Below are 22,755 nucleotides of genomic sequence, written 5' to 3'. Positions count from 1 at the left end.
TGTATTCATAAGATAAAAGCAAAATAAAAAGATTTTGAAAACAAATTTTACCATAAGGTATGGAGGTTTTAACTGTATTGCCTGTCTTTTTTAAGACCTGTGAAGTGATGCGCCCATCTTTCCCCTGTATAGAATATATGTAAATGACACCTTTTGAGGAACACAAAAACCTCATAGAACATGGAAATCAGATTTAATAAATAGCACTTATTATCATAATAACAATAATGAAAAATGTATTTTCTTGTAAGGCTGCTTAGGGTTTTAGTTCTTTCACAAATTCTTCTTCTGTTTGACTAGTGTATCCACTTTATAGGGAAAACAATTTCTTTAATTCATTATGCCTCTTTGAAGTACCAATAGCTTGTTCAAGAAATCACATCAAGAATGAGCATTAAAAAAAATATATAAAAAAGAGCACATAATGAATATGAAATTTGGCCAATTAAACACTAGAACAGAAGAAAATTAGCCACCAAATCTATAGGACCCTGTTATGAAACATATCCACTGACGAAGTCCAGGTCCGAAGGGCAAGCATAAATTAATTGGAAGTCCAGGTCCAAAGTGATAATGTAATGAAAACTAATGAAAAAAGACTTGGTTAACTTTTTAACATTTGATGAAAAAATTTGTTAGTGGGTCATTGTAAAGAATGACATGCTAAACTTCCAGAAGAAAAATCTTCACCTCTGCCGCACCAAAGCTTTCCATATAACCATTGGCAAAAAACATGTTCTACTTAACAGCTTAATGATAATGATGGAATTCTAAAACATAATACTATCTCCTTATTGATGCATTCAAAGTATAAACTAGACCAGAATTTCTAAATCGAAAAAAGTCGAAAAGGGAGGAAAGGAGAAAGGGCAATGCTTACTTGCTATGGTTGGTTTGTTATCTTCCCTAAGAACACGTATCGTGAGTGAGGATAGGTTTGAGGGAAGATTGCAAAAAGGGGTTGTGTTGACATGGCATAGGTTCTGACCACCGTTTGCCCTACTAATAAGTTCTGTAGATAACCGAAGCCGTGAAGATGAGAAAGAAAAGTCGCCGGGAGAGGAAAGAAGTTGCTGGAAGAATTTAAGAGCTCCTATTGTAAGAGGGAAATGGATCCTAGAGAAAGAGAGAGTGAGAGGGAAAAGAATCATGTGGAGAAGAAGGAAAAGGAAATGGAATGGAGCAAAAGAAATATCAAATAAAATAACAAAAAAAACAGATAAGAAATAGAGAGAGAAAGAGAGAGAGAGAGAGAGAGAGAGAGAGAGGGGGAGGGGAGGGAAATTAGATACGAAATATGATAGGTGGGATACTGGAAAGAGGAAGAAAGAAATTGTAAGTGATTTATAGGGTAAGGGCAGAGTTGGAATATTGAATAAAACGTGGGTAGACAAAAAAAGTTTAAAGAAAAAAGGGTATTTTTCATTAAGCCCTTTAAAATAAGGGCATTGGGCTAAATTCTCCATTTCGAACGATCTTAACTTGCCACTGAGGTTGGGCTGGATTAGAGATCTAATTCTAAAGCCCATAACGAAGTGGTTTGGGCTTCAAATCTGGATTTTGGATCTATATTTTGATCTCAATTAAGCTGCCCAGTAAGCTGTTGGAAAGTAAATTTATTATATAAATCAAAGTTTGTGTGTAATATTGTCTATCACTTATATGTTATTTTAAACTTTAATGTATCTATTTTGATATCGAATTAAATTATTATTTATATAAAAAATTTAAACTATTAAAATATAAATTTATTTTATATATTACGCTTGTGTCTCACGTACTGATGGCTATTTTTTATATTCTGATAAGAAAAAGCTAGTGTCATAATCACATCCTCAATTACCGAAGAAAAGATGAAATAATAAAAAAAACAATAGTCACATTAAAAATTATATCAACAGTTAAAAGTGTACGTGTTGCACATATAAAACGTTCTAATTATGTTTTCTCAGTAACAGCTAGCATAAATCTTCTTGAAAGTTTTTCTTTATTCTCTTTAAACCTTTTACAGATTTAAATATATTTGCAGGGATCCGATCCATTAAACAATAATACTTAATCGCTAATCCACTTAAACATTGCAACAGCATATTAGAATCCAATATATACTTTCTTTTGTTTTTGGTAAAATAAAAAAAGGCTTGAAGAAAAGATATTGATGTACCTCTGCAAATGCCAAGCAATTTGTTTGTATCTATGTTTATAGTTTCATAGGCATAACTAAAAAGTGGTATTTGCAATTCTGCCTTTGTGGTTAAAATTCAAGCTTATCACCAATCCATATTTTGACGTAGATACCCAATAAATACTAATGTATAGAGAAGTATACCAAATGCATTTCATTTTTTGAATATTCCTTCACTCTAATAAACATTAGATATATCCTTATCATATAATAAATATTTATATATATACATATAAATATATATATATATATATATAATTAATTTTAATAAAATATGAACAATTTTTTTAAAAAAAAATTATGACAGGCTAATCATTAAACTTAAGTGGCAGCTGCCATTTTCCTATACTAGAGTCTGAGTTCAACACAGGCCCACGATCCAAAATATATATATATTTTATGTAATTAATCCAGATAAATCCACATTTTCTGCATTTTTAGAATCCTGCCATATCTTTTAAAGTTTAATTTCTTTGATCTTGAAAATCAATAATAAATCATTTTATATGACTTTAAGCACATAAAAATAAATCTTCATATATCAATATAATTATAAACTATCTATCTCAAATTCCCAACTCTGGTCAAAAAATAAAATAAAATAACAAAAACCTCATATGATAGTACAACTTATGTAGATAAAAGAAAAATAATTTAAATTTATTAATTATATTGCCTAACTTCACAAATATTAGTTTTCGCAAAAATAATCTAAAAATCATTATTTTCTAATTAGATAATAATATGAATTTGAATGAAAAAAAAAAAAAGTTGTTCACACGTATTACAATTTACAAGCAAGCAAGCCCAGCTCTTATTCCCAAATAAAGAAGAAAAAAAGTTGATGTAGACATGATGGTTGGGCAGAATAATTACATGTGCCAAATTTCACTGCAATGAATTCTCATAATCTTTCCACTAGACAAGATCAACAATATTAGTCGATTTCCTCTTGGGAAAGAAAGTCAGGGAAATGCTTATGACCCTGCAGATATAAGATTCTCTAAGCAACGATATAACCTTTTTTTTAGTTGATGTTTACACTTGGAAAAAAGAGATTAGGTAGAGACAAACAGTGAGGAGAGACATAATGAAACAGATTATAAATAAGAGGAGATTACTTCACAACAATTTAATCATATGCCAAAGGAAGTGGCCAGTTGACATATAGATATAGAAATTAGAACGTAGCTAGCAATCAAGCAAAGAATTAGAGCTAGCTATATATTTAATTAATGGCGATAAAAAGCCGTGGAGTGTCTAGTGATGGAAAAAAAGTAGTGACGGTGGAGGAGTTCAAGCAATGGCTAATGAAGAGATTTGATGCAGACAAGGATGGGCGTATAAGCAAAGAAGAACTCCGGGAGGCCATCCGTTCCAACGGTGGACACTTCGCCAGTTGGAAAAGCAAGCGTGCCATTCGCTCTGTGGATTGCAACGGAAATGGTTTCATCGACGAATCCGAAATCATCAATCTCATTGAGTTTGCAAAGAAGCATCTAGGTGTCAAAGTTGTACATATTTAACTAGCTATTTCCATCATCTCTCTTCACTCTAATTTCCTTTCCACCTAATTAAAACCCAAACCACCATCATGTTTTATGTTTTTCAATCCCTTAATAATTCAAGTTACTAACGAGTTATTGTTGATGTTGTTGTTGTTTTTGTCGTTTTTGTTTTTGTTTTTTTTTTTCTTTTCTTTTTCTTTTTAATGAATACAAAGCAACAAGCTATGCACATAATCAGAAAATGCTTAAATATTATTTAGTAAAGAAAATAAATCTTGTACATTCGTAGCTAGAGCTAATTAATTAGATCATGAATAATTGTTGATCTTCTTGTTATAATTATATAAAAAATAAAAAATAAAAAGATTGATATAGTACCATAGTTTTAATTTTTCCCAAGAATCCATATTCCATATCCATTTGTCTCTGAAGGTGTTGCTGGGAATTGCAGGCCAAGTACAGGGCAAAAATTTAAGGTACCCAACCTCGTTGGAATCCAAATTTAGTGAAGCAAAGACCCCACTGATTCCAAAAGCAATTATAATGCCCGCTTAATTGCCCGCATGCCCATCCAAAACTGAGTAATTCGTGATTCTTTTTAATTTCTTTCCATTCTTTCCACGGTGCAAAACCACCAACCAGGAATGTGGTGGACAAAAGTTTTATTCTTTTCATCTCTATCCTTACTTTGTTCAAACAATATACTATTATGTCACAGAAGCAAATTAAAACTTGAATATGAAGTTAATATTAATTTTGTTAAGATTACTATAGGAATCAATTCTCTTGAAATCAGTAACAACAGTTTCTTAGAATGTATGTTTTTCATTAGTGATGAATATCGGAATTGATCAAACATTCAAATAGATCTAACCCAAAGAATTATAGAGAATATATATGATGATCTAGAATGCATTAAATACAAGAAGAAAATCAACTTGAAGCGCTGAAAATAAATTATGTTGATTTAATTTTATATATATATATATATATATATATAATGCCAAATCTATAACAAGAAAACGAAATCTCTAAACATGCACAAACTTAAACTCAGGAGAAGCTAGCCCTTCTAATAGTTGAGGAAAGCAAAAGAGGATGCGTAATTCCATATATTATTGATAAAGAAGGAATTATTTGATGACAATTTTTTTTGTAATTAACTAGAGTTTAAACCTTTCCTTTTTTTTTTTTTTTCCCTAAAAGATAGAGAGTATAAACCTTGAAATGATAAGCTTAAAGCGATCGCATGCATATATATGTTTTACCATATGATAAGGAGGACGAAATAGAAACACCTCTATCGAAATTCTAAAGGATTATTATTCTGAGAAAAACTACCAATCACCATTCTTACTTCTTGTCCTAATTAAGGAGGACAATTTAATTATTCTTTTCCTATTAAATAATTTCTTCTAATTATGAGACTAAAACAATACCTGCGCTACTTCAGCTAGCTTATAGACAATTTTCATTTTAGATTTTGAATTAATAATCTTAGGGGCATTTATGACGTTCATTTTTCTACATAAGACGCAATTTATTAAAAACCCATCCAATATGTATATATTAACACAAGAAAGTAAACTTTTACCCAAAAAAAAAAAAAGAAAACACATGACAGTATAAATGTCATTTTAATAATTTAAAAAAACTGGAAAAACTGCATGAGTATATTTTGAAACTTAAATACCAGAAATTTAAAACTATGTTTTACTTGCACATGCATATAAATAGAAAATTTGGACTATATATCTCATAACCAAACGGGGAAAATTGTTTTTTGCCCCACAAAAAAATAAATAAATAAATAAATCTGGCCAAAGTGTTCCTGATTTTATTTAAATATACACTTATATTTAATTGTAGAGATTCGATGCATGGAATGTTGATCAGTCCTCGTTTCTTAATAGGTAATCCACCTAACCTTATGTAACCTTGTCATTTTTAAAACCCAAGTGCATGTATTTTAGGAAGTAGAGGCAAAGTATAGCTTTATAGTGTATATAGCATATCTATAGTCAATACATTAAATTAATTATAGAAAGTAGGCTAATGAATATATAATTAATTTGGAAATCCACATGAAGAATATAATGAATCAGCTTGTTCTCGCCTCCAGTTTGCTACGAATTAATAACTTGAGCTCACACTTGAGAAGCAGCAACTCCTTCGATTAGTTAATAATTAAATAAACAAAAAAGAAACAACTAAAATAAATATTTTGCGGTTGGCGGTAATCTGTACCTAATTAATCACAATATATTTTGACCATTTCCTCTATCATTGTTGAAACAACCATAATGACAAATATTTTTTTTTCTCAGACTAAAATAAAATCTGCGGTGAAAGCCATACATGAACCCAACTAGAGAGAGAGAGAACAGGAACAGGAACAGGTACATGCACAGAATATATAGCAACATGAACATGTGGAGTTAGACTTGCCAAAAACAGAAAAAGTAATAGTGATATTTGACTAATTCAGCAAGATTCTTCTAGGTATTTCAGTAATTGATTTTCCTTCTGGAAATACGCGTTTAATTAGGTTCAACAGATCTTCCAAATTAATACACATTTAAATTAGTTAAAAAAGATCTTCCAAATTCACGTTTTATTAATTAGGATTTAGAAGTCCACTGATAAGATTCGCAGATGTAGGTAGGTAGCTAGCTAGCTAGCAAGTTATTAGAAATCTAAAAGCAATTATCCGAAGTGAGAAGAGAGGAGACAACTAGTAGAGAGTATAAATATGAGCAGCCGTGAGAGCAGTTTTTATGCAATTAATAAGCTTTGGTAGATATATATATAAATTTATCAGTCTATCTATCAAGGTAGCTTATCAGTATAAAATCAAATACGGAAGCCGAAATTAAGAAATAGAGATATCGAAATCGATGGCAATAAAGAGCTGTGGCAGATCAAGAGATGGGAAACGAGTAATGACGGTGGAGGAGTTCAAGCAGTGGCTGTTGAACGAATTTGATGCAAACAAAGATGGGCGCATAAGCCAACAAGAACTCCGGAACATCATCCATTTCACAGGCCACCACTTCGCCTCCTGGAAGAGCAAGCGCATCATTCGCTCTGTCGATTCCAATGGCGATGGCTTCGTTGACCAATCCGAAATCACCGGCCTCATTGAGTTTGCAAACAAGCATTTCGATCTCAAAGTAGTGCGCTTTTAACTGATCTCTTTCTCTCTTTCCTTGCTATAACTATAACCCACCCTCCTTATCTTTCTTCTGTTTCAGAAAACACGTTCTACTTGAAATTCCATTTAACACCCCCACTCCTGTAATTTCAAAAACGTTCTTTGTCTTTATTTTTTGATATTAAATTATCGTATAAATACTCAAATGTCATTCTTGTAATATTAGACAAATCTCACATATATATATATATATATATATATATATATATATCATTCTTGTAATATTAGATAAATCTCACAAATTAATATTAAAGATTTAAAATTTCAATAAACGATGTCAGATCAATCATTAGTAAGGATAAAAAACGATAATTACAAAAAGGGCATTTACGTATTTATACATAGTTCAATTCAAAAATTGAAAAAAAATAATTTTCATATTAGTTTTTATATTAAATATCTAATTTAAATCTCACTCTGTGTGTGTGTGTGTGTGTGTATAAAAAATAAAAAATAAAAATAAAAATTAACGTATGAGCTATTTCTATCATGTTCATTGAAAAAAAAAAAAAAAAAAAAAAAAAAAGCTTCCTCTCACATAAAATACTTGAAAAGGTTGGGATTTTTTGGTTTCGATTTGCTAAAGAGTCGAGAACCCAACGAATCAATGACATGCACTATCAAATCCAACGCTTTATTTGGAACAAATGGGGATAATGGAGGACCGCTCCTTTCTTCTTTCTTTCGCTAGATTGTAAACTTGGGAATTTGGATCAGATGGCGATGTTAGGTTTTGTTATTGGTCGGCATTTATTGTTTTCCTTACAGAAAAAAAACACGAGAATACCACCCGCTTAAGTCTCAATTGGTGACAAGCACCTCCCAAAGCGAGTTACTTCTTTTCCATTGTCTTTTTCCGTTACTTTCTACTCCATATTTTATTCAAACCTTATAAAATATCATGTCACAAAAGCATAACTTTTTTTTGTACGCACATAAGAAAAGCTCGAATGTCACTTTTTTGTTCTTTCAGTCGACAGAATATCAGTAAGTAAACCATAAAAGATGAAATTGTTACAACTGCATAAACTCGAATGTCACATTTTTGTTTTCTTAGTCGATAGAATATCATTTTGATATAAAACAAACATAAATATGTAATATGTTATAACCACATTTCTAGAATTATATATATTATTTTTCTACTAGAAAAATTGTTTACTTTTTAGAACTCAAAAGCTTCGTTCGCTTATTTAGTGCCAAACTACTGGAATGGATTGCAATATAACTTGTCGGCTTTGAATTGGAAGGATTGGGTTATCAGAGAGAATAGGGCCTACCCACATGGAAATGATTTTACATTTTGAAATTTAACCAAAAATTTGTACATCAAAAGTTGAAATTCCATGCCTAATATATACCATGTGACTTCTAATAAGTACTTACACCGCTCAAGCTCTCATGCACGGGACCGCATGAAACAGACTACACAAAATTTTAGACCGATCAAAGATACCGACCAGGCGGATCCAACTCTTCCTTGTATATCTTCCATAAATTACTTTCAGCCTGCCAATAACTTGACCGGCATGCTCATTAATACGTACACTGAAAATTTGGGCGATAGCCTTAGCCACACCTGAACTATGATCTACTAGAAAAAAAATAAATAAATAAATATATATATATATATACAAGATTAAGATGGTACTTCAATTATCATGGAAAAATGGCTTTCCTAGAATTCATTAAAACTATTAGAGAGAGTTGCAGTCAGTACTTACCTGAATAATTCGATAACAAGCATGACGAGCCATCCTTCTCTATCTTAAAAGAGATGGGCAACAAATTCTCATTCAAAACTTCAACAATCAATAGTAGGAGGCGGCAGTCTCCAGTAATTCCACGAATTGAAGTCCTGCTGAAATAGACAGTAAATTCCTTCGTTTTAGAATTACCTGCTCCACAGCTAAATAAAATTTGAATTGGAAAAGGATTACAGAAACAAAACCTGCTCAGACGAGACCGTCGGTGGGAACATGCCATTCACAAGAGCATGCAGGGATTTGTATGATTTGGTGTCAATCCGCCGGTTCACAGCAACCTCACCCTATAGAAGTTTAAAATGTCAGAAAGAAAGTTTTGTTACATATATAAATATAATAACCCAAAATTGGAGATATTTGAATTGCTGTAATCTATTCCTTTTCTTTTCTTTTTACCTTGGGGTTAATTGTGAAAATTTTTCCTTTTGGGATTCCAACTTTAAGGTAGCTGATTTCATCAGTATCTCTGTTTCCAAAACCAGCGTAGAAAGGTTGGCAATCTGAAGGAAACAATGCCTTGATACCCTGGGAAACAGTAGAAGTAATGATTTTAAAAGGAATATCCTTTAACGACTATATCAAATTAGCAGATAAAAATTACATTTACAATGTACCAAAGCCTAATTGTTTAATCTGTTACAGCTCCTAAGCTCTAGAATATCCATGCTCTAAATTAGATCAATAAAAAGGTTAGGCTCCTTGAAACACCATGTGGTGAATACAATAAACCCAATTTATATGGGACAGTCAAAACACTCAAATAGATCTACCAGCCATCATAGGATATTAAGAGTTCATATAAAAAATGAATAAGATTTAAAGCACTGAAAAGAAATTAATTATGTCGCAATAATGCCAAATAATAGGAAACTGACCTCTAAGCATGCAATCTTGAACTCATGAGGAGTCCTTCTAATAACTGAGGGAAAAGAAAAGGATAAGTTTAAAAGGAATTATGACCAAAATATAGAGAAATGCTGAACAAAATCCAAGATGATAGATGAAATGCTAAAAAAAAAGCACATCAAAGTTCTTTAACTACAATACCTTCTCGAAAAAGAGAAGGAAAGAGTCCATCGGGGGAAATTACCATAGGTCCATCTGGTAAAGCCTTCCCATCCTGGAATATGGAACAAAGAATTCAATAAACAAAACTTGAATAGTTTCCCCTATTGCATTTCTCAAAACCTAATAAAATTAACTCTTTATACATCACCTGCTTAAGGTTGAGTAGAAATTGTCTAGTGCGATAGGCCTGTGAAATTGAACGCGCACTCAGGAAAAGCAATTGATATCCATTTTCCTGAAGAAACACATAGACAAAAAAACAATGGATTCAATTTTTTTTGGCTGCTAGGAACAAAGATTTGGCTCCTTGCAAATTAAGAGTAATATCCCATGCAGAAAACACAAAATGTTTGGATGACAACTAACAAACAAATAAACAAGGAAAACGAGACCCAAAAAAAAAAAAAAAAAAAACTTCACAACCAATCATATGACTTGCATTCATAAGGCAGTGACAGCATATGACTGAAAAAGTGGGCTAATGTATACTTGTATAGGGCCAACCAGTCATATTACTTGAGGCAATAAAGAATATTTTTGACTGAGGAAATAGGCTAAAGTTGGCCACCCAAAGTTTTGCCACATCAGCAAAGTTCTTTTCTTTTTTCTGAATTGCAGTGAGAAGGATGAAATAAAAACCTTAAAAACCAAAGGACTTCAAATGCATAAGATGGAATGCAACAAACCTTAATAGCTGAAAACAAATGCGCAACACCTGTTTGTGACCAATCTACTCCTACCAAAGGCATGAATTGACCTAGAACATCGGATCTGTAATAATAGCAACAAAAAAAGTTCTATGAGACAAATGAAGAAATACCTTGAGAGTAATGGAAAAAGAAGAAATTGTTCAAAGAAGAAACCTATTGTTTATGATTCTTCCTTGTGAAGTTAACAAGCTAATTCTAAGACCCAGTTATAAACAAAATGAAGAAAAACATTAAATCCAACCTTCCAGGATGCATGCCTATGTTCAACACCAGAAACATCTCAAAAACATTTGCTTATATGGTTAGAATTTATTTGATTAATACCTCAAAATAATCTCCTAAATCTGTTTAGTTCTGATGAATTGGAAAAGAAATATATACTGCTCTGTAACTTCTTTTTCGCTAAGATAGTTTTCTCCCTCCTAAACTAACATTACAATGCAATATAAACATATTATCATATTTTATAGTTCAGTTTATCAGAAATTTCTATACTGAACCAAAAAGGAACACAAATAGGTTACTTTGTAATTGTCCCATCCACATCTGAGATTACGATACGAGTGTTCCATTTCCACAGAAAAATGCTGGCATCAACCTGTTAACAACATTAGAAAACAAGAGATGATAAAATATATAATAATAATAGTTAGGAGTATCCATCTAGGAAAAGAGACAAAAGAAATTACATATATTATATTTTATAAGATCACGATAAAATACCTGCTGTTTCCCCAGCATTGAAGTGGAGAATGTGAATGTTACTGTATTCCTCCCTTCCTTCAAATTTAGGGATGCCAACTGCTCAGATGTCGGACTTATAGCCCTCACCACTTTCTTCACCGTCTTCTTCACTACCTTGGATCTAAGAATATTTTCATCTCCTTGCATGCCTATTTTGCTCTCTGAAGCATCATCAGTATCAGAATTTCCAGCATCACTGAGAGCTGGCTCCATAGACTTCCTAGAAGTTGATCTCCTGAAGGGAACAGACCAGAGTCTCCAGCGTCCGCTTGAGGCAACATTTGATTTTGATGAATCTCCTGCAATAGTTTTCTCAACGTGGTTAACAGTTCTAACGACTTTCAATTCATATACAGTGCACTTCTGTAATGAAACCATCCCTAAAACAATAGCATCAGCTGCAACCTACTGCAAATAAAAACCATTAAATTTGACACGTCTATCCTCTTTGCCAACCACAAGACTGAAGTAAATTTATGAAGATCGAATTTTTCGGCATCCATGATTGAGAAGCATCTTCCACTTCCATCCCTTAAACAGGTATTTGCAAAGAGAAATTTCTGCATAGAGTACAATTTATATAATTTTCTACAATTTACTTCCTATGGAGCTTTTATACACTCAAAACAAACTTAGCATGTTCGTTCTGCTTCGCATTGCAAATACAGGATATGTACTAAGAACAAAGTTATGAGCAAATAATAAGCGAGTAAGCATATCAGGATTACAGAGGAAATGATATGCTGTTTCAGTAAAAGAACAAAAATATAATCATATACTTTCTTAAGTATCATGATATGGACATCTAAAAAATATGAGAAACAGATATGGAAGCAAATATCAAACAGCTCCAGAAAGTGGTGCAAGCCCTTAAGATAAAAATACTTTTGAGTTGGTATCCAGGTTTTCTTACCAACTGCAGGATTAGCATGTTCATGTTCATGTTCAAGTTCAAGCTCTCCTAGAACCGGGGCATCCTTGATATCCAACAGTTCCAGTGATAACTGGGGCTCTATGTCTTCATTTGACTTTCTAGAGGTCGAGTCATCTTTGCTTTGTAATGTCCATTTTGATGATATGGAATTTGAATCCAGAGAACGACTTAGAAGATGAACATCATATGTACCACAGTTGTCAGTGTAAGACCTCATATTCGGTAATGATTTTGCCAGGGGCCTCACTTCGTTACCAGAAATGCTATGACATTTTGGAATACATAGGGAATTTGATGATGCCCTCGTAATTCCTACTGAGTTTTCAAAATCAGATGTTAGATTTTCTTGATCAGATATCTCTGAACACGAGTATGATTTCTTCTTTTCGATAGCTGACTCATTCAACTCTTTAATGCCTTCTTGACAACACATGGAAGAAGTTTCTCTATCCATATTTCCTGGAAATTTTGACTCCATAGTCTGAATCACCATGACTTTTGACTCATCAATGTCGCTGAAAAGGAATTGCTCTTCCTTAACATTCTCTACATCTGTCATTACAGAGTCATCAACAGAACCAGAAGGAGATGGCGAATTGATTGTGAAATTTTCATCCTCCATAGTTTTCCCGTCTTGAACTCGATGACCTAAGTTGCTGTCACTGGAATTGTTGTGCATGGTCTGTGATAGGAATTTTTCAACTGGATTAGGTAAAGCATTCACAAGATTCATTTGCGTGCAGGATTTTGGAGCCGTGGTTGGCTCTTCACTAACCACATTATAGTTATTCGTGCAAGAACGAAAGGAATGTGTTAGTTCAGAGTAATTCTCCGGTCCATCCACTGGTTGTTCCTCCAATTCAATAACCTCCGGAAGTTGCTCAGTAACCATGTCCTGGTTAAAAATTTTGTATACCTTAGTCTAAAAAGATATTGAAAATGAAGCAAATATCAATTGAACACATTAAGCCAAGGTTTTTATTTCTTAGTAATTATTGAGTTGTCCAAACCACCAAGTAATTTACATCAATAAATAAGACCTTAGAATCCATATTTAAAAAAAGAAAAAAAGAAAAATAAACAGATGCTTAAGGGATTGTTACTTCTATGACAGATTATGGTAGAGGTTATGTTACCTCAGATATCAGTTCAGTTCTTGCATGCAGCGTTTCAGCACAAACATGGACTTCACCATATTTTCCACTTGCAATGTACAGCATCTCATGAGTTTGGCTGCTGGTATCATCCTTTCGCACCATTGAGCTCTCCAATGATTCATAATAGATAAAGGTTTTTACTCTATCTGTTTCCAACTCCTTCTGGGAAATGTCACAGCCTGGTGACATAACATCTGTATTATTGAAAAACTGTTCTTCATCAAAATGCCTGCTAGGACATGCTTGAAGCTCCACTAAATGAGAATCAGGATCACTGATACTAGAGAGTGCTCTGTTTACATTTGCATCCTCCTCAGTAACCCTCATAACAGATTCATTGACATATCTAGATACTTCGGACATTACCTCACATTCACCTTCTGGAACATCATCTAATGTGTAAGTCTCAACAAGTTCTTCTGGGGGGCTTAAACATGAAATATCCAAAGTGGTTTCCTCAGCATAAGTCTCTAACCCAGATTGAGAACTATCGCCCAGTTGATCATTGCGGGAACAAGTCTCCTTGCCTGATTTTTTTCCCCATTTATCAGGCATAGATGAGGTCACCTGGCTTTGCACAGCATCGGTATCTTTATGAGCCTTACCATCTAACATATGAGAAGCAGTAAATGGTGAAGCATTATCTTTCCTGGATTTATTTTTGTTCAGATTGGTAGACCACTTCACTTCCATAAGGTTCGCAGCATACTCTGCACGTTCCAAAGAATCATTTCTTTCAACTGTTCTGCCATCATTCTCTCCTTTATAATTATTCTCCTTCATTGACCTCCTTCCGAAAACAAGCCCAAATATCCGTGACCGGCGTGAATTGGTCCGGCGAAGTATCTTCTCATTGCTCACATCAATTTGATCAACTTTTTTCAAGTCATCAGCAGGAAAATTGCAACTTTTCGACGTCAATGGCATCCGATTATCCTCTGGTTTCCTGTCTGTCTCATCACCAGAAGAAAAAGGATATGATACAGATTCCCCCTCTTCCACATCTACCTCACTAAGAAAGTAAGCTTCCCCTTTATTATCCAGATACATGTTGAAACTAGCTTCCACACCATTTACACTTATGTTAATTACCTTCTCTTTTGCCCTCAAAACCCCTTGAAACTTCCCAAACCGAACATACCAAGGAGAAGATTTGATGCTTCCATCTGGCTGTTCGACTACAATAATATCCACAGCACCACCAAAAGGATGGAAAGGGCCAGAGATGTAGCTTCCGAACCTCCCAACGGCTTGCATCCTCCAATATCTGGATTGCTCCGACCGCCCAGTTCACTAAATTTGTCAAAATCCTAGCATAATTTTGCAACGTTTGTTGGGATTGCTACACGAAATCGCAAGCCTTTATTAAAACCCGCGAATTAGGCACGTGCAAACAACCACCAACAACACCCTGACAAACTCAATTCAACGACCCAGATCACCAATCCTTCAGAATTTGCATGTTCTGATTAAATAAGACAGACCCCGATGCATTAAACCTTTTATAACTCTTAACAAATTTATTAACCGATGAAACAGACTATATATTCTGCTCAACAAAATCCGAATATGTAATGAGGAAATCTCCAAAACAGACGAGTTAATTAAATACCCAACAACTGATTAATAAGAAACAAAGAGAAACGCATTAATCAGAGACCAGAAGTCAGGTACGAGAAGCTCGCGTGTCTCTTAACTCTCTTTTAACTCTGAAAGACAACCTTATTGATGAGCAACAAAACCCAATTGCCAATTATAAAACAGAACCCGCCAGAAAATAACAGAGGTTGGCGCAATGAAAGCATATTCGGTCTCTATAATTGGAATGTGCCAAACCATTCGTCAATAAGTCCCATTCAACTTATTAAAAGCCTTTTTTTTTTTTTTCCTTTTATTTTTTTTCTTTTTTTTTTTTTTTTAAGATTTTCTTACCATATTGGAAATCCAGAAATTAAGAAGAAAAAGAAAATAAAATAAACAAATAGAAAAAAGAATGGAGCGTAAATAAAAGAAATAGGAGGATATGAGAGAAAGATGAAGCAGACAGACCTGGAAAGAAGAAGTCGTAGAAGGGCCTACAGAGGGTCGCAGCAATTTGCAAATCTGCAGAGCAAAGGAAAGAGAAGGGAGGGGACGGTTGTTTTTGTTGTTGGAAACGTGGAGGCGTAAGAGATATAGTAATGACGTGGCATGCCATGGGGTGACATGTAAGGTTGCACTGCCTTGTAATTCAGCTAATTACATTGACAGCGATCACGTGGGTGGGACCCCATTTGGCATTTCAATTTGCCAGCTGGCATCCTATTCGTGCAAAAGCAAATTGCGAAATTGCAAATACTTCTACGCTTTTAATGCGAGGAAGGAAGCGTGACAGGGTGGATCTCTAGAAAAGGCCACGTGGACCGGCCGTTGAAGCTAATTAATTTTAATTAATTATTTTTCTCTCTCTTTTAAAATCCAATGGCTATAAAATATCCACCATTATTCTCCATTCTTTATTTTTTGGACAGACTATTCTTCGTTCTGCTCAACAAGAACAATCCTTGCTTTGTTATTCTCAGGTGTAAGCAAAAAGTCTTTCTCTTTTTCTTTTCCTTGTTTAGGTCTGACTTTCTGTTGGATTGACCAGCAGTTATTTTAATAATCCGGAAGCACGTGACCGTATTTTGGTAATTCATTGCAAAACCGCATATTTCTTGACTGGTGGATCCTCCCCATGAATTATATAAAGTTTCTTTCCACTAACTGAATAATTAAAATAATTTTTCGTCAATCTGTATTTCACAAACTCCATCCAAAATTTATTTATCATAAAAAAAAAAAAAATCCATCCAAAAGTATTTTTTTTACTAGAGATCCAAAATGAAGCCCAAAGTAGATCAAAGATACCATCTGATCTAAATAGATGACTTTGGTATGTGACAAAACAAGAAAGAAGAATAAAGACCATATCATTGTATGTTTAATTGAAAAGATGTTCAGTGGAAGAAAAAAAAAAATGAAAAGATGTTTATTTTAATTATAGGAAAAAAAAAATGGAATGACACCTTATGGATTGCGATCAAAGCAAGAATAACTTTTTCAAACATTAAAAATAGTAATTAAGCAAGAATAAATTCATTATTTACTATTGAATTTATTGAAAGCCTGGGGGCCTAATCGACCACAATTTTTATCTTCCACGAATTTATTACCCCCCCAAAAAAAAAAAAAAAAAAAAAAGTCTTCTTGATGGGCTTGCGCTAAGTCCAGTTCAGACAGAATCTTTGGGCTTTGAAAGGCCCATTTTACGTTGCAGATAGCAACATTAACTACACGCGTTTCGATGCTTCCTCTGGCCCGAAAGTCGAAATCTAGTTTTATACGGCCCAAAAGAGGCAAAACAAAAAAGTAAATAGGAAATTACATCAAAAAGATAGTAAAAGAAAGTGATGCGTACAAAGTTATATGGTTTAACGTGATTTCCCATGTAAATTTAATGATGAGATGAGAGACTAGTCTTCTAACCTTGAGCCAACAGCCATTACCTTTTGATAGTCTTTTTCATCGCTTGGATCTCAATGGTAGGGAAAAAGGAGCAAGTAAATAGATGCAATTGCCAATCCCCTTGTAGTCTGAAACTCATCCCACTAATTATCTTATAGCAAATCCACTTCTACTGCATCTTCTCAGTGGAGAAGACTTTGCATTGGTGTGTTTTTTATGTAAAGCTTTTTAACAAAAGAAAAATGGAAGAAAGAAAAAAACATTGGCTGCACTTTTAATGTGGATGGGTTTTGGTGGGGTTAATTTTCGATGTAAATGAGCATAGAGGTGGTCCTTATCATCAAAAGAGAAAAGCAGGCACTCGGACTCAAGAGTCGGTCAACTTGCTAGCTCACAACTTCCGCCTCATCATTAATATTCATGGTTTTAACCAAAAACCCCATGACACCTGACATGAGCGTCTTTTTTATCTTTCATGTGTCAATCTATGATACTTGACCAATCTAGTAGTACCTCCTCCAGTTCTCCTCTTGCTCGTCCCCTCTTTCTGCATTATTAATTGTTATCACAAATAATTGTGGTACTTTTCTACCTTTTATGGATTCTGCGGCTATCCGCTCATTAGACCCACTCCATTTATATTTTCGGTTGGTACAGATCTCCTTTCAAACCCACCTTACTGTACTCTCTTCGACACTTTATCCCCATCAGTGCTGGTTTTCAATTCCTTTTTCCATTTGCCTTTTCTGATCCTTTATTTGCTTTATCTTTATTCTTAAGACCCTTGGTTATGCACCTGCCGTTTATGAATCCCAACTTATGTTATATATGTAGATTTGCTACAAAAAGCGTGCACTCTTTTGCTAACGATGATGTATCTGATTATATTAAATATAGTTCAATTATATTACACAATTCATCATATATATGATTTGTTATATATAAACACTGTATATATCCGATTGATTACATATAATATTATCGGACATGCTCTTGGTTATGTGGTTATGCTCGCATTTTATAACAAAATTAGATATATGTATATATATATATATATATATATATATAGAATTTTAATTGCGACAAAATGTGTTCGTGCCCTTGATAATAAATGTATGTCTGATTATAAGATATATAATTATATTACATGTAATTTATCGCATATATTATCTAATTACATATAAATATAAATTATATATAATTTGATTAAGTATATTCTTGATAACATAAGCACGCATGTTTTTTATAGAGAATTTATATATATGGATGGTTATGCTATAATGGATGCGAGCCTTGATTACGTATAATTTATGTGAAAATTTTAAATCATTTTTAGAAAAAAAAATTGGTTATGCTTATGAGTGCGTGTGAAAATACTATTGTTGGAAAAGTTGCCTACTAAATGGTGGTTGACAGCTATCCATAACTATAAGATTGTGCAAATTTTGTAAATCTAATAGCTGTCATCCGTGGTATACTGTCTAACTTCACTTATAATAACGATTTTATATATATATAACCATTTGGTTTTTTTTTTTTTTTTACGTAATATAAAGATTAATTACATTTTGGTTAAATATTCAGTTGATTGCATATTGATTCAATTCTCGATTTAGTTAACCAAATTAATAACAATTTTGTTAAATTTTTTTTTTCCATAATGGATTAAATATATAATGTTAGTTAAAGGAAGAAAAAAAAAAGTAGCAACATGGACAGAATTTGTACCGATTTATTTTATCAAAAATTAAACTAATCAACAACAAATCAAAAACTAAAAATTTAAACATCTACTTTTATAAGATAAAAATGTAAATTATAAAATCTTAAAAGTCAATTGCCCATGAAAAAATAATAAGCTAGTGAACGATGAACCTTGTCTCTCATCCGTTTAATTGGTACTTGCTGAAAACAGTTATGTACCCTTTGACTGGGCCCTAGGGCTGTCCCTAGAATGTTTGAAAAGGCTAGGGGATACTACGATACGTAGCAGCCTAGCAGGGAATTAGAGAAGGCGTATATATTATGGAAGTGCTAGCTAGTTAACTAGCTGCTAGCTAGCCTCTGTATACTAGAGTTTTGACAGATGCTAGCTAGTTTAATCACAATAACTAGCCAACCTACGGATATGGTAGGAATATATATACACACACGTATATAGAAATTTTATGATAGTACGGTCTGTATGAAAATTACAATATTAGAGATGATTTTTCATAATATTAATGATGATTTTTTAAAAAATCGTCACTAATATTATAAAAAACTATCACCAATATTATAGTTCGCATGAAAATCGTCTGCATTATAGACCAACTGTATACTTATATATGTTGTTCCCTCAATTGCGAGGTGGTGCTAAATAGAACGAAGGTTCCAGCCTAATCACCATTTGGTATTGTTTTTGTCCTCGTATCGCTTTTCTCATAGGGGCATTCTGGACTTTTCGTCAACAATTTAACAGCTTTCATAAGGTCGGAATTATTTTTACATATAATTTTTACATATATGACAGTTTGTAGTGAGAAAACTTGTTGGAAAACTTTTTCTTCTTTTTTTTTTTTTCCTTTTGTTTTTTTGCTTTTCTTTTTCTTGGCTTTTGAGGGAGAATATGGGGAAAGAGGGGATAAGAGAAGAATCTAGATTTATAGAAGTGTGACAATAAAGTAACAAACAACTAACTTATAAAAAAATATCCTGTCGAAGATGCAATGGAATAGTTTTAAATTCTCAAAAACTTTTAAGCAGTCCGTGAAAACGACCGAACAGAGATTTGCCAAATAAAGTTTGGCAATATATTAATTACCAAAAACAAATATAAATCATGAAATATATAATTCTAGTTGTACTTCAACTCAAGAAAGAAAAGAGTTAAGAAGATTCAAAACAATATTATCAATTTCTAAACCCTGGACTACTCCATCAAACCAGTCTTCCTTCAATTAAATTCAAATAAGTTAATAAAAAATTTTCATAATAATATATATAAGAATTCTCTATACACGGAAAATACAATATAATACTATATATGCATTTGATAAGGAAAAACAAAAAGATTACAAAAATATACAAAATTAATTATGATAGGTTTGAATTTGGTTGAACACACACTCAGCATTTGAGTTTGTCATCTGAAGCAATGGAATTCTTGCAATGAGCAATGGCAGCTTGAATTGCAGCCTGCAACTCTTCCATGGTGCTGTCACTTGTAGAAGAAGGAAGAGTTGCAGTGGCAACAAGGAGGCCACTATTAGACGGCGACGTCCTCATCGAAGCAGGTGCTGAAAACTCACCTCTCCTTCCTCTCAAATCAGCCGGTTTATTATTCCTCACAGCTAAATTACCTGAAAATGAATAAGCCTGTCTATTTAATCGCATATTGTCTCTCCTCCCTTTGAAGAACAAAAGAGGCTGGACCATTCTCATATACCTCTTTACCACTTGGCTCAGGTCGAACCTTAATAGCTTCCTCTTTTGCTTCTCTTCCTTATCTTCTCCAATCTCTCTCACCTCTTCACACCCTTTTCGCCATCTTGTAAAACCCAGCAATGAAAATGAAGACTTGCACTTATTGCTTCTTCCCCCGTTCATCGTCTCATCACTATTATTAATATTCTTATTGCTGCTGATTTGGCTTTTTTTGCTGTTGCTGATCTTCTTGTTGCTATTATTATGGCTGATGGTGGAGGTGGTGGTGTTGCAATTGATGTTGCTTTCTTTGGTTGGTTTTTGATTGTCTGATAAGTCTTTGACGGGGAGGGTGAAGCTGTCCATGGAATTGGTAGAGGTGCGAGGAGAGACAGGGAGGTGAGAGAGAAGGTGGAGAGGAAGCAAATGGCCATGGAAGAAAATGTCGTCGGCGGGAGATAAATCGATGGCGAGTGAAGGTGGAGGTTTATTACTATTGGTTGCTTTGTCAGCTGGGGTAGTTGTGGTGGTAGTGGTGTTGATGTTGGAGGAAGAGTGGTGGAGGGAGATTGTGAAAGAGAATTCATGAGAAGGAGAGGAAGAAGCTGAAGGTGGTGAGGCAGGGGAAAATGAAACTGGTTGGCTTTGGCTTTGGCTTTGGCTTTCTTTGTTACCTTGATGATGAAGTTGTTTTAACAGCTTCTTCCCATCTTCATGCTGCTTCTTGTCTACAGAAGCTTTGTCTACGCTGGTGATGTGTTGGAGATGATTGGAGTCCATAACTCAAAAGGATTGGTTGGAAGTCTAATAATAAGGATCTGAAATTTTCTCTCTCACCTTTTTTTTTTTGAAATGTGTTTGGTTCTAAGGATACAACCAAAAGCTTTGGGGAAAGATAAGAGGATTAAGAAGCAGTGGAGAGAGAGAGAGTCTTGTCAGTCAGCAGTTGGGGTTGGAATGTCTTTTGTGCAAAAGAAATGCAAAAGCATAACTTACATATGCAAGTGTTTAATTTATTTACTTCTTTATTATTATTATTATTATTATTATTATGATTGTGTCATTGAGGAAGGGGCTTGTGGTCACCAATAGAATTGGAATGGAAACGATAAATTTAGCTGTATTTTAATAGGTCGGTGGGTCCTTGTCAAATCTAACAGCTAAAGTGGGGGGACTGATTTGGGAAATGGAGATGGCTAAGATCCAAAATTGCTCGTAAAAGGTAGATGGGATTGGCGAGGCAGAGACTTTATCTTTGGGTATGTGTCTTCGTTTTAATTTTTGCCAAATGAGAAGGGTCCCCGAGGGGAAAGGTTATGTACACGTACACACAGAAATATGCAACCCCATCTCCCAGAGGAATCTTTGTATTTTTAATGTTCCTTTCGCTTTTACCATATACTATGTATTCCCAATGAGAATTTGAATGGTACATATATATATATATATAGTTGAATAATTTATAAGATCGTTGTATTTTTACCATTTTAAAAAAAAAAAAAAACATTTTTGTGGTATTTAGGCCACTCTTCCTTTCATAATCAAACTCACTCCCTAGATCTATATATGAACGTCTAATGAGTTAACGGTGTTGTTTAGATGTGAAAGATGATGAGACTCTTACACAGGACCCCAAATATACTTTTGGGGTATGGTGCCTAATTAAATGCAAATGATATTTCATGGTTAGAGAGAGAGAGAGAGAGAGAGAGAGAGAGAGAGAGAGGAATATATGGCCCATCATGATTTTTGTCACAAAGGTATCAGCAAGAATAACCTCAAAACATGACATGCAGTAGCCAATCTTGGGATTCATATCCTTCTCCCATCAATCAATTTTGAAAGAGCGAAACAACGGAATAGAAAAATCAAGAAAACACAGGTCAAGTGAGGTCTACACAAGATAATGTGACTAAATTAGTCCCAACTTGGAACATTCCCATCATCATCATCAGACGGTGGTGAACGGGGATTAAAAGTGAAAATTATTAAAAAGATAGGGGGCACACTGCAAATTTTTTTTTTCAAATTTGTTCTTTTACCGTTTGGGTGGGGGTGAGTTGGAGACCCACACACACGTGTAGACAGTGGTCCAGTCCAGTCCAGCGTAGAGGAATTTTGTTTGTATAGTTAAGGTCAACATCTCAATCATGAAGGCATTATTGTTGTGGACTGAGTCATCTTCACCACTTAACCATTCAAAAATCATATTCTAATTTCTCTTAAAGATAAGAAGAGAGAGAAACACAAAGCAAACAGAGCATAAAACAAAAATCTCCCACTCAAGTTCCTCATGGGAAAATCCTATCTTTGGGGGGTGTGTGTGTATCCTTTCTTTCCCTTTTTCTGCTTTTCCCACCACTACTACCAGCCCACTCATAATTCAATTTACCCAGGAGAGAAAAAAAAAAAAAAAAAAAAGAAAAGTGAGAAGCCCACTCATAATTCTAATTCTCACTTCCAAGTCCCAAGGCCACTCCCATTTCCCGACTCATTGCAACACGTTACCCAACGACCAAACTTTCTCTCACTATATATCTGTGCCTGTCTAGTTTAATGTTAGATTTTTTTTTTT

The 22,755-nt window shown here is 33.8% G+C and overlaps 2 protein-coding genes across 6 annotated transcripts; both read right to left on the bottom strand.

Moving 5' to 3' along the window:
* Positions 1–8,192: 8,192 nt before the first annotated feature.
* LOC107420928 (phosphatidate phosphatase PAH2) lies at positions 8,193–15,491 on the bottom strand. 5 transcript variants are annotated; one of them, XM_016030003.4, is made up of 13 exons: positions 15,336–15,491; positions 13,266–14,751; positions 12,109–13,024; positions 11,175–11,494; positions 10,976–11,049; positions 10,428–10,512; positions 9,890–9,976; positions 9,721–9,793; positions 9,549–9,592; positions 9,070–9,198; positions 8,859–8,957; positions 8,632–8,768; positions 8,193–8,498 (listed from the first exon to the last, which is right to left on the bottom strand). In XM_016030003.4, the coding sequence occupies exons 2-12, from the start codon at positions 14,541–14,543 to the stop codon at positions 8,712–8,714; spliced, it is 3,162 nt and encodes a 1,053-aa protein (XP_015885489.3). In that variant the 5' UTR covers positions 14,544–14,751; positions 15,336–15,491; the 3' UTR covers positions 8,193–8,498; positions 8,632–8,711. The 5 variants fall into 5 exon arrangements, with proteins under 5 accessions (XP_015885489.3, XP_015885490.3, XP_024930422.3 ...); XM_016030004.4 differs by having other exon boundaries at positions 13,266–14,835; positions 15,336–15,457; XM_025074654.3 differs by lacking the exon at positions 15,336–15,491 and having other exon boundaries at positions 8,193–8,501; positions 13,266–15,312.
* Positions 15,492–19,729: 4,238 nt separating this feature from the next.
* On the bottom strand, positions 19,730–21,165 carry LOC107420895 (BRI1 kinase inhibitor 1). Its single transcript, XM_016029961.4, has one exon. It carries the CDS (start codon positions 20,958–20,960, stop codon positions 19,884–19,886), a length of 1,077 nt encoding a protein of 358 aa, XP_015885447.2. The 5' UTR covers positions 20,961–21,165; the 3' UTR covers positions 19,730–19,883.
* Positions 21,166–22,755: the final 1,590 nt, after the last annotated feature.

This window comes from Ziziphus jujuba, chromosome 5 (assembly GCF_031755915.1).
Source record: "Ziziphus jujuba cultivar Dongzao chromosome 5, ASM3175591v1".
In the NCBI taxonomy this organism is placed as follows: Eukaryota; Viridiplantae; Streptophyta; class Magnoliopsida; order Rosales; family Rhamnaceae; genus Ziziphus; species Ziziphus jujuba.
Note: the sequence above shows the minus strand (reverse complement) of the source record. Positions and strands in the feature narration are given on the sequence as shown.

Excerpts from the sequence above, each read along its gene's own strand:
- LOC107420895 (XM_016029961.4), bottom strand. The coding sequence starts at position 20,960 with ATGGACTCCAATCATCTCCAACACATCACCAGCGTAGACAAAGCTTCT.
- LOC107420928 (XM_016030003.4), bottom strand. The coding sequence starts at position 14,543 with ATGCAAGCCGTTGGGAGGTTCGGAAGCTACATCTCTGGCCCTTTCCAT. Across the intron at positions 10,513-10,975 it reads GTGGATGGGACAATTACAAA|ATCCGATGTTCTAGGTCAAT; the intron begins GTAACCTATTTG and ends CTATTATTACAG. Across the intron at positions 8,769-8,858 it reads CGACGGTCTCGTCTGAGCAG|CAGGACTTCAATTCGTGGAA; the intron begins GTTTTGTTTCTG and ends TGTCTATTTCAG.